The sequence below is a fragment of the Pleurodeles waltl genome, chromosome 6, assembly GCF_031143425.1.
Source record: "Pleurodeles waltl isolate 20211129_DDA chromosome 6, aPleWal1.hap1.20221129, whole genome shotgun sequence".
NCBI classification, from domain to species: Eukaryota; Metazoa; Chordata; class Amphibia; order Caudata; family Salamandridae; genus Pleurodeles; species Pleurodeles waltl.
Window position 1 is genome coordinate 550746831 of NC_090445.1, and position 11797 is coordinate 550758627.

General features: G+C 43.3%; 1 protein-coding gene across 1 annotated transcript in view; it reads right to left on the reverse strand.

The window, feature by feature from the left end:
* The window catches only part of SYT6 (synaptotagmin 6), a 1006250-nt gene extending 994695 nt beyond the window's left edge, over positions 1-11555 (reverse strand). Inside the window, exon 1 of the mRNA XM_069238730.1 lies at positions 10841-11555. Coding sequence (XP_069094831.1) covers positions 10841-10994 — 154 coding nt within the window. The 5' untranslated portion in view covers positions 10995-11555. The remainder of the gene's footprint in view (positions 1-10840) is intronic.
* Positions 11556-11797: the final 242 nt, after the last annotated feature.

Consider the following 11797-nt stretch of genomic DNA (forward strand, 5'->3'; position numbering starts at 1 on the left):
GTAGGGTTTGCTATAGAAAGCAATGGAGGGACCTGGGGGTCACTTAGGCGATGCAGGCAGGGCACAGGGGGGCTTCTCGGGCCAGCCACTGACTCAGCTAGGAAGAGGGCTGCCTGCTGGTCACTCCTGCACTGGTGGGTGTTTCCTTTTGGTCCTGCGGACTGCGGGTGCAGTACTTGGTCCAGGCATCTGGTTCCTTGTTAAAAAGGCAGTCGCAGTCAGGGGGAGCCTCTGGATCCTCTCTACAGGCGTCGCAGTGGGGGTGCAGGGGGGTCAACTCAGGGTACTCACGTCGTCATAGTCACCTGGGAGTCCTCTCTGCAGTGTTAGTTCTCCTGAACTCGAGCCGGGGGCATCGGGTGCAGAGTGAGAAGTCACACGCTTCCGGCAGGAAGAAGGGGTTCTTTAAAAGTTGCTTTAAAGTTGCAAAGTAATTGCAGTTTTTGAACAGTGCCGCTGTTCTCCGGAGCTTCTTGGTCCTTCGGGTTCAGGGCAGTCCTCTGAGTCCTCAGAGGTCGCTGGTCCCTGTTGGGTGTGTTGCTGTGCAGGTTCTTTGAGTCTGGAGACAGGCTGGTATGGCTGGGGCCAACTCAGCTGTCGTCTCCGTCATCTCTGTAGGGCTTTCAGGTCAGCAGTCCTTCTTCTTGTTGTAGGTTGCAGGAATCTGATTTCCTGGGTTCAGGGTCGACCCTAAATACTAGATTCAGGGGTGTGTTTAGGTCAGTGGGGCAGTAGCCAATGGCTACTGTCCTGAAGGGTGGCTACACCCTCTTTGTGCTTCCTCCCTGAGGGGAGGGGGGCACATCTCTATTCCTATTGGGGGAATCCTCCAAACTCAAGATGGAGGATTTCTAAAGGCAGGGGTCACCTCAGCTCAGGGCAACTTAGGGGCTGTCCTGACTAGTGGGTGACTCCTCCTTGTTTTCCTCATTATCTCCTCCAGCCTTGCTGCCAAAACTGGGGGCAGTGGCCGGAGGGGAAGGCATCTCCACTAGCTGGGATGCCCTGGGTTACTGTAACAAAAGGTATGAGCCTTTGAGGCTCACTGCCAGGTGTTACAGTTCCTGCAGGGGGAGGTGAGAAGCACCTCCACCCAGTACAGGCTTTGTTCCTGGCCACAGAGTGACAAAGGAACTCACCCCATGTGGCCAGAAACTCATCTGGTTGTGTCAGGCTGGCAGAAACTGGTCAGCCTAGCACTAGGAGTCAGACTGGTATTCAGGGGGCATCTCTGAGATGCCCTCTGGGTGTATTTTACAATAAATCCCACACTGGCATCAGTGTGCATTTATTGTGCTGAGAAGTTTGATACCAAACTTCCCAGATTTCAGTGTAGCAATTATGGAACTGTGGAGTTTATAATTGACAGACTCCCAGACCAAATACTCTTTATGCCTGTCCTGCACTTACAATGTCTAAGGTTTTGCTTAGATACTGTAGGGGCATAGTGCTCATGCACTTATGCCCTCACCTGTGGTATAGTGCACCCTGCCTTAGGGCTGTAAGACCTGCTAGAGAGGTTACTTACCTATGCCACAGGCAGTGAGAGGTGGGCATGGCACCCTGTGGGGAGTGCCATGTCGACTTAGTCATTTTCTCTCCACCAGCACACACAAGCTGTGAGGCATTGTGCATGTGCTGAGTGAGGGGTCCCCAGAGTGGCATAAGACATGCTGCAGCCCTTAGAGACCCTCCCTGGCAACAGGGCCCTTGGTACCAGGGGTACCATTTACAAGGGACGTATCTGTGTGCCAGGGCTGTGCCAATTGTGGGAACAAAGGTACAGTTTAGGAAAAGAACACTGGTGCTGGGGCCTGGTTAGCAGGGTCCCAGCACACTTTCAATCATAACTGGCATCAACAATAGGCAACAGGTCAGGGGGTAACCATGCCAAGGAAGGCATTTCCTTACATTTATGCATTAAGACTAAAGAAAAAAATAGAAAGAAAAATAATTGTCTACTAGATAACAACGTATATGCGTGAAAAAAAGTATAGTTTGGTACTTGTGTCCTGTTATTTCAAGGTATTGAAAGATAATAGCATTTATGAAAAACATTCATTCTGTGATGATTTGCTCCCTGTGCTCTAGTACCAACCACCAGATGGCCTGTCTGTGGGATTTTCCAGTGTTCACATAAGCATATGGTCATGCTGCTATACCCATATACTAAATTCCAGCCTCTTGGACACTATTATGAAATTCTTATTCTTTCCAGATCCATGTTTGGTTTTGTGGAAGTCAGTCTGCCTTTGCTAAAAACTTCAATAACTATAAATCCCTGCTCACCTGTTCTGATCCACCCCTGCAGACCAAGGACTTGTGGAGGAATTCAACAAACCTGTGGTTGGTGCAACCCTGCCCTCATCTGAGGCATTTGATCATAGCAAACTCTTTTAATCCCCAATTTCCTTCAGTGCAGTGTTGATCATTGCAGCAGTGTTCCTGGTGCCTTGTTTCCAGAGTTCTTGAGCTATTGTTAATTCTTCTTGCCTGAACATGCCTGATTACCGAACCACAGCTAAGTACTTGTTCCTTGAACTAGCACTGCCTGCTGCGGTGCTTTCTTGATTTCTGAGTCTAGAGCTAGTAGTACACTTTTAGTGCATCCGTTTTCCTTGAACTAGCGTTGCCTGCTGTGCTAACATGATTCTTGATTGAGCACTGTTTTAGTGCATCCTTGATCCCTGAACAGTCCTTCTTTCTATAGTTACCTTTTTCCCAGTCCCTACCTTTCTTACCAGTTACCTTAGTTCCAGCCTCTAGTTTGCTACCTTCCTATTCCTGCTGCCCTAGCTTCCATATTGAATGTCTGATTTGTAACTTGCTTTACACCAAGTGTGCTTTTGTTATCCCTTCTTTCCTTAAAGGTACCCCTCCTTGACAGCTCCTTGTCTATTGTGGCTGTGTATTTTAGTTCTCCACTCCACCCTTGCTTTTGCAACCTTGTTTGTTTCTGTTTGATCACCAGGATTTGTGGGCAAAGCTGACAACGTACATGGTGTTTCTCAGCCACCATGAGTATTGTCTTTGAGCTACTTTTATAACATCACCATAGTTATAAGCTCTACCTTTGCATATATATCCTATACGTGGCTATTTGAAGTCAGTATCTTTAACAGCAATTGTGGATGAGGAACCTACTGAGGTTCACTTTTAATGTTTTGAGTTCCTGAGTACTGTATCCACATTCCCTTTACTTTTAATGTTATTACATATTTGTCTTGCACGTCCATCCTGGTTGTTAGTTATTCTGAATGCCAAATTGTCTATTGAGTACCTGTTCTTTCTGAGCATCGGTTTCTTGTTACCTTGTGAAGATCTTTCCTATTTCTTATTTTTGTGTGCTGATTCCCTGTGTGATCTTTGGCAGTCTGTACTCAATATTCTGTAACTTTGTCTACCCTGTCACGAGTCCTTGCCTCAGTACCTGGCACACTTATGTTATTAAGTTTCATTCTCTAGTCTCGTCTGAGATGAAAGTTCAGAGTCTCAGATAAATAGGATTGGTATGAGGTCCAAGCAGCATGTTAATCAGTATTTGTAAGTTGCTCCTGCAAGTTTTGACGTGCGTAAAAATATTCCCCATTAAACATATTGATGAATAATAATATCATCAAAATATCAACAAACATATCGACTTTACATACATATAATGTAAAGTGCAGAAATGTTAACAATCAAAATGATGTGGTCTAAATTATCAACATAACATTGAATTGTACTGTATTGTAATATTTATATAGCACTTACTATCCCTATGTGTGGTGCTGAAGCGATTGCCCAAATGGGTAGCACTCTACACCATGTATGGTGTGTGACTGGAAGGATATTGTCTTTGTTTTGATTCTGTATAGGAAATGTTTCCATGTGTATGTGTGATGACTACCCAGGTGCGGTTATTGTGAAATTGGATGAGGGACCTAGCAGTGTGGTGGATGAAAAAGTGTGAAGGATAGGCATGCAGTTTATGGTTTTCAGTAAGTTGGCAACTTTGATCAGCTCTGCAAGTCCCTTTATTATATCTCATAGTTCACTAAACTGTTTACTGCACCGGGTTGTCCAATCTGAGATTTTGTTCAACTTTAATGGTCCTGAGCAGGTATAGGCTAAAGGGAGAAATGATGGAGAATGAACATGCCCCTTAGCAGTTTTGTCTTATGGGACATTAAGAGTGTCAAGAAACTGGAATTTTTATGCAGCCCCCAACTCATCACCATCATCAATACTTCGCTAATCGCGGCCACCATCCCTGATGCCTGGAAACACATGGAGGTCAGACCCCTCCTAAAGAAACCCTCAGCAGACCCCAGCAACCCCAGAACTACTGTCCCATCTCTCTACTCCCATTCCCCACCAAGATACTGGAAAAGGCCATCAACCAACAACTCATTGATCACCTAGAAAGAAACAACTTGCTTGATCCCTCCCAATCAGCAATTAGAACCAATCACAGCCCTGATCGCCATAACCTATGACATCCACTCCCTACTCGACAAAGGAGAATAAGATGCACTGATCCGGCTTGACTATTCCTCCGCCTTCGACACAGTCTCCCACCACACTCTCATCAATCGCCTAAGCCAGATTGGAAAACAGACGATGCACTCAGATGGATGCTATCCTTCCTCAGAGGATGCACCCAGAAAATCTGCCTCCCCCTTCCCATCGCAAGCCAAACACATCATGAGCGGTGTCTCCCAAGGCTCATCCATCAGCCCCACACACTTCAACATCTACATGACTCCTCTAGCATGCATCATCAGAATACACAACATCAATATAATCTCCTACGCCGATGACACCTAGCTAGTCCTATCGCTCTCCACCGACCCCTCCGCAACAAAAGTTATCTTCCACAACTGCATAAAAGATGTCTTCCATTTCGTCACCAAAGCTTGGAACACCATCCATCTCCGCACCTCGCCCTCACTAACAGATTTCAGAAAGGGGCTAAAGACCTGGCTCTTCGAGTAAGACCCACAGCAAAGCACCTGGAAACCCTTGCGGGTGACAAGCCACGCTATACAAATACTTACTGATTAAACTACAATTAACTGCCAGCTGCTGAATGCTATGCATTACTATTAGTGAAAGTTATAGAAACTATTTGTATTGTAGTTGTATTTATAAAACATTCACTACCCTATACAAGGAGTTCTAGTGCTTTCAGCTGGGCAGCACACTGATCCAGATCCCAGGGTTAGTAGCTTTTTGGTTATTTTTAGTTATTGGGGTTAGTCTTCGAGCTGTCACAGTTGTAGCACCCTGGGGCCTTGCCATACTCTGCCTATAACTAGATGCTCATCTTCACTTACCCATGATGGTTTCTTCAGGTTCTGGTTCATTCTTAACATGATATTTTTGCGGAATATTCTCTTCAATGAAACTGAAGATGAGATCATTGGACTTGTAAAGAGATATTCACCTTTGATATCCCCTTAGTTTTAAGAGTGACGCCCAATTGAGCCATTAGACTCTGCTAATCTAACACAGAGCGTCTTAACCTTATGTCTTCTTTCGGAAGCCAGGGACCCCAACCTAAGCAATTTCTATGATTTGAACTATAATACGATACAAAAAAGCAGAAACAAGTGCACATCAAATACAGAAATTATGCAATATCTTGTTTAATTAACAAACAAAAACAGATTTAAAAAATCCAGTTTTTCAAGGAAGGATGGTGTTTAAATATTTAGTTTTATTTCAAAACGATGAAGTGAAATGCTGGAGTACAACATTACATTTTGCCTTTTTTTTAGCTCCAAATGCCTGTTACCTTATTGTTTGCATTTACCAGTGCTTCAATTGGGGTTACCAAAAGTCCATACTAGATTACTTTTGCTGTGCTAGACCTACTCTCAAGAATCAAGATAAAAATATCAACCTAATGTTTATCCTCCAATTTCAAATTCTTTCCCGTAGAGTGTTTTAACATTTTCAAATTTGCTTTTTATGTATATATACTTACTTAAACTGCTAATATTATTTATTTTCTAACAGTGGTGGACCTCTTGAATAGGCGATACAAACCTGCAGGGGTCCACAGACTACAATTTGAGATTCACTGATCTGAAGTATTTATTTATCATTTAAAATTCTGTTTTTTTGGCAGTATGTTCAGGAGGGGTAATTAGGGGAGCTAGGTACTTTTTTGTGTAAACGACCATTTTTCTGTGTTTGTTTTCAGACAAGGTGGTGTTAAGACTAAGGGCCTTATTACGAGTGTGGTGGTCTTTAGACCGGGACACTCGCGATGGCGGTCTGACCGCCACATTAAAACCATGGCGACAAGACCCCCAGGGAACTGCCAGCACTGCCAGGATCCATGATCCTGGTGGCCTGGAGGTGGCAGAGATCATAATCCACATGCAGCACTGCCCTGCGGATTACAACCTTGTTCTGCGCCAGCCTTTTCATGGCGGTAACACCGCCATGAAAAGGCTGGCAGAGAACAGGTTCAGGGGGGCCACATGGTGATGACTTAACTGCTGGTGTTTGGCCAGGCTCTCATTTGTCACTGGAACATTACGTTTTTGGTTCTAGAGTTGTGTTTAAAGAGGATATTCATTTTTCAAATGCTGTTTTAGTTGATTTAATATTAAATACATTAAAGTATCATATTTTAAAGGATATCAATTTAAAGGCCGAGTATTTCATACTCTTCACTTTATTGTATGATATATGGAGGACGAACAAACTGCTGAATGCCAGATTTTGCACAGGGCTAAGCACTGCCTGAGGACTTTAAAGGGGTCCGTATCTCTTTGGCAATATAGAATATGCCTTAGAAGTTCATATGCCAGCACAGTTCAGAGGCAAAATCTATAATTTGATTGGGGATATCTTGCATGAAAATTGGGGATTCCTGCTTACTCAGCAAACATGCTATTATCCTTTGCAAGGGGTCGGGGGATTATACTTAGCTTGCATACCCACTATGTCCGCAGTTACAGACTGTGCCTTTTCTGGTGCCCTGTCCTGGATGTCCCACTCTAGGCAAAGACAGCTGCGGCCATCTTGTTTACATGTGCTTGAGTGCACCATTTCCTGGCCTTGGAAGAGTTTTAATGGCCTCTCCACCCCAAGGTAGAGTGACACTGGAGATTCTACAAAACTACATTAATAACATAGCCAAAATTACCCCTCAGTGACTGTGTTCTAGGGATCACAGGGACAGGCTAATAATGTACTGTGCTCTTGGCAACATTGGATGGGAGCTATTTATATTAAGGGGCATCCAGTGGTAGACTGCACTAGAGACATGCCTACAGACTTCAAGTGGGGAAACGCTGCATTTAATAAGTCCAAAGGTGTCCTGGTGACAATAGCCCTAAGGCATTGTGTGCTGGGTATGTCTACGATGATGCAGAGTTTCTAGCTGCATTGTCAGGGTACACATCGAAAGGGTTGCATGTAATGATAACATTTAGGGATATTTGAAGATGCAAGTATTTTCTCTTGCAAGCTACCAGCTTTTCTCATTTTTAATATGTATATTTCTTGTGCAGGACTTTTATGTTAAAACTCGAATTTTGCTCCCTTGTTTAGTGAACAAAAGATTGCAAACAATCATCGATTTTCAAATTTGAGAGGAAAGCAGACTTAAATTGTGACCGGAGCAAAATTGATTTACTCTGGCTAAATCTTGCATAATTACAGCCATTTCACTTTATGATTGTCTATGATTATGCCCCTACCCCACTTCTCATAACTGAGATTTCGTTCTGGTAAATGTGTTTTTGGGTAAAACAATGCAAATGAACCAAAAGCAGTTGCCTGTTCTTCACATCACATGTGATTTTGCACTCTGATTTAAAATGAAAATGTGTCCGACCATTCAAAATGGACATTAGGACACACTTCAAACTAAAAAAATAGTGCAAATGGAATAATAAGCATTCATTTTTAGACTTTTCACATATTTTCCTTTGCAGAAATTACTTCAGTTTCTCCTCTGTTTTTTTTTATATTTATGAAAATAGCACATCTGTTCCAGCACTGGATACCATTTACAATAGCATATTGCCGATTTTCGGGCAACAGTTGCAAAAGAATGTAAATGCAGGAAAATCAGGTACCCTGTGACTAAGAGGTAGACCAAAAAGTTTGATGTACCTCATTATTAATATCCATGTGCAAAATTCTTATTATGAGAGGGGCGTCTTGCAAAGATTATGTAAGACATTGCTATGCACGACTTTGCTCGTAAAGTACAAACTTTGCCCAAAAATAACAAAGCTTCATTGTCATAAAACGCGTAATAAACTAAATCGGAAAGGATTTGTGCAAGAGTTAATTTATTTTGTATTTGGCCAATTAGTTTTTCATGAAAAGAGTTATGTGCATATTGAAGTTTAATGGAAGCCATAGGAAAGGGAAGGGATAAAGGGGAGCCCTGAGCCAGATAGTAACAGGTGTTACTGTTAGCGACCTCAATTACACTTATATTGAGCACATAAAAAATAAAATGTGGGTGGCCTGCATTGGATTCTAATATGCAATCGTCAGGTTTCTCCGGGATATCAAGCCTTCCACAACCTATTTCACAGTACAACTCACTAGTCACTACATTTGAAGCTACTTAGGCAAGATTACTATTGTTTACGAAAGAGATGAGCATCATGGCCCACTTCAGGCTCCACCTCCTGTGAGTCATGGCCACTCACACTCTCAACGCTATCTTCTCATAACTGTAGAGAAGGAAGACTTCAGGGGAAGAGGTCTTGTGCGTTAGACTGTCAGTTGGCTTGGAACAGGAGACAAGAGAAGGTGAGAAGTGCAGACTCATACTGTTTGCATGCGAGTATGTGAGTAAAATCAAAATAGTAGTAGCATAAAAAGGTCGGACAAAGCACAGTTATTCATATTGCAAAACAATGGATGGCACAACAGTTCATACAATTTTTCCTGTATCTGTAATTTCACAGCCTGTAGAATCATGTGTGATTTCTTTAGTTTTAAGTGGGATGAGTATACATTATATTACATTATATATATATATATATATATATATATATATATATATATATTTATATATATATATATATATATATACACGTGGTGTGTGTGGTAACTATGCAGAGGGAACTACATGATGTATTTCTATTGCTGAGCAAGGAGCAGAGCCATGATTCGCAGTGAGTCATGATGTTCCTACTCTCTATCAATACGGGTAATAGTATATTACACTTGTGCGCTCTGCATTTAGATTTCATTTTGTGCTCATTTGTCATGTATAGCAGTCATAAACACACATGTTTAACTAGAATATAGTTTAATCATTGCATCGAGACAAGATCACACTGAATAGGCCATGTGACTACTAGCTGCGTCGTTTTACTCTGGAAAGTTTTACTAACATGGATTCTGAGAGACGCTAAGGGCCTGATTTAGATATTGGTGGATGGGTTACTCCGTCACAATAGTGATTGATATCCCATTCGGCAAAATCTAAATCCAAAAGGAGATAATGCAGTTTAGATTTCAGGGGAGGGATAGCCATCAGCGTTGTGACAGAGTAACCCATCCACCAATATCTAAATGAGTTCTTGACAGATGAGTTACTCTGTCACAATGGTGACAGATTTCCCTTCCACTGAAACATAAACCCCATAGAAAATAATGGGATTTATATTTCGGCGGATGGCGAATCTGTCACCGATGTGACGGAATAAAGTGTCTGCGCAGATCTAAATTAGGCCCTAAGTAGCATAGGGCAAGTCACTTCTGTCTGCAGTAAAGACGTGTTATTTGAAATTTGTACTGTAGTACTAAATGTGTGACTGTTCGTACTTTACTATACTTGTTCTAAATAACATATTATCGAGCTACATTTATTTTCACTGGTATTGTATATATATATATATATATATGTATAAGATAATACGCTATAACAATTCTTCCATTAGATGCACTTTTCCAGTGTGTAGAAGTGCATGTGACTCGGTTAGTTATAAGAGCCTATGAGAGCACTTAAGTTGAACTATTAGGGAGGACAATGGATTTCAAAGTTTCAGTTCTAGACAAAGTGAGCCTCATTAAATGTTTAATTTCAGCCACAAGTAGGATGTGACCAGGCAGAGAGAATGCTAGTTAATTAGATCTCGGGCCCTTACCTAGAAGTGGCAGCGAGAAGATTCTCTTGAACAGAGGATGTCCCACAGGACTCCCGGCTTTGGCTGTGAAGAGGCATCTTGCTGAGCTGCTGCCTCGCGCAAGTCACCGTGTCCCCCTAGTGTCCGATCCATAATGCTGCCGACTCTCCAATTACAACATGCAGGCGCTGCTGCTCCGAACATGCTGTTGGAAGGATGCCTGGCAATAACCGTCATTCACCCACTCTTTCAGGGAGAACATTCTCTTACATAAACAAACACATGCCTTCCTTCGCTAGCCTGGGTGCGTTTTTTTTGTTATTTTATGGTATTGGCGTACGCTGTGCAGGACACAGGGTTTTCTGTCCTACTACAAAGAGATATGTGATAAGGTTTGCGTTTCACCGCCTCCCCCACCCCAGCGCCCCCCCTACACAATCACCCGCATGTACCGCTCGCTAATGCCTACAAGCTACCTGTGACACAAAACTGCCAGATTTAAGCTACCTTTTGTTTCGGACACACTAGCCAGAATTATACCTGTGTAAAATACCTGAAATAAAAGACGGGCTGGCCGAATAGGGCGGCGGAGGAAGGGTCGGTGAAAAGGTCAAGTGATAACTGCATTGACAAGCACACTTTTATTAAGAGGACGCTGGACAGCTGTTTACATTCTACACGTGCCTCCTGGGATACCACTGCTCATCTAGCGCGCTGCATGCTGCGAACAGGTGCTACTCTACCTGGCTCCGTAATACTTAGGGTCCGATCCAGAGGCAGAAGGAACTCCCTGCAACTTTCCAGGTCCAGGACAGGCGTTTTCTTCCGGCAGAGGTCCGTGACAATGAGCAGTGCCCTCTGACACAAGTTGGCATTGTCCTCCTTGGTGGCACTCATCTCCCAAAGTGCATCGTTTACCCCCTCCTGCCCCTCGCAACAGAAACCAGAAGTGCGGGCTCGGATGCTGCGCGCGGCGCGAGACAGCAGCCCCCCTCCAGGCAGGTCAGTCCTTTTCTGCAGACATCCATGCAGTCTCCAGGCATGTGCCCTGCGTTTCCACTCCGTGCCGCCCTTGCTTAGCAGCTGGGGGGGCACTTTGCACTCACTAGCTCTTCTCTTCAATCCCGGCACTGCCTTGTGATTTTTCTTGGTTCCTCTGAGATCAGATATCTGTTTACTGCCAAGGCGTGGTTCAGAACGAGAGATCCTCCTACTAAATCAGTTTGATATTCTAATGCTAAATATTAAAGCTGCAGCGCAGCAGAGGCAAATCATTAACCCCCTCGTGCAATTAGCACGGTCTCGCGGGTAAAAGGAGGCTCTTCCCTGCCCATGCGAGCACCCTCTAACCACACACAGCGCATGCGAAGGAAAAAAATATCACTGACAGCCAAATGTGCACAAGGATGTGACATGAGCTTTCAGACTGATATCTCATACTGTAGCAGCGAGATCAGTGAAGTGATGGTGTAAGAAGCACACTGTCCTCCCTCACAAACACACCCACCCAGAAACGGACACACACACACAGACACACACACTAAAAGCAAGGCTGCAGAAATGAAAACAAATAACTGCTAACTGCCCCTTCATTCGATTCCTACAAGGAATATATTCATGAAAAAAATGAATGATCATTTAAAACAATCTCTCCCAACAAAGGTTAAGGAATAGTTTTTTTCTAGTTAAACATAAGATTC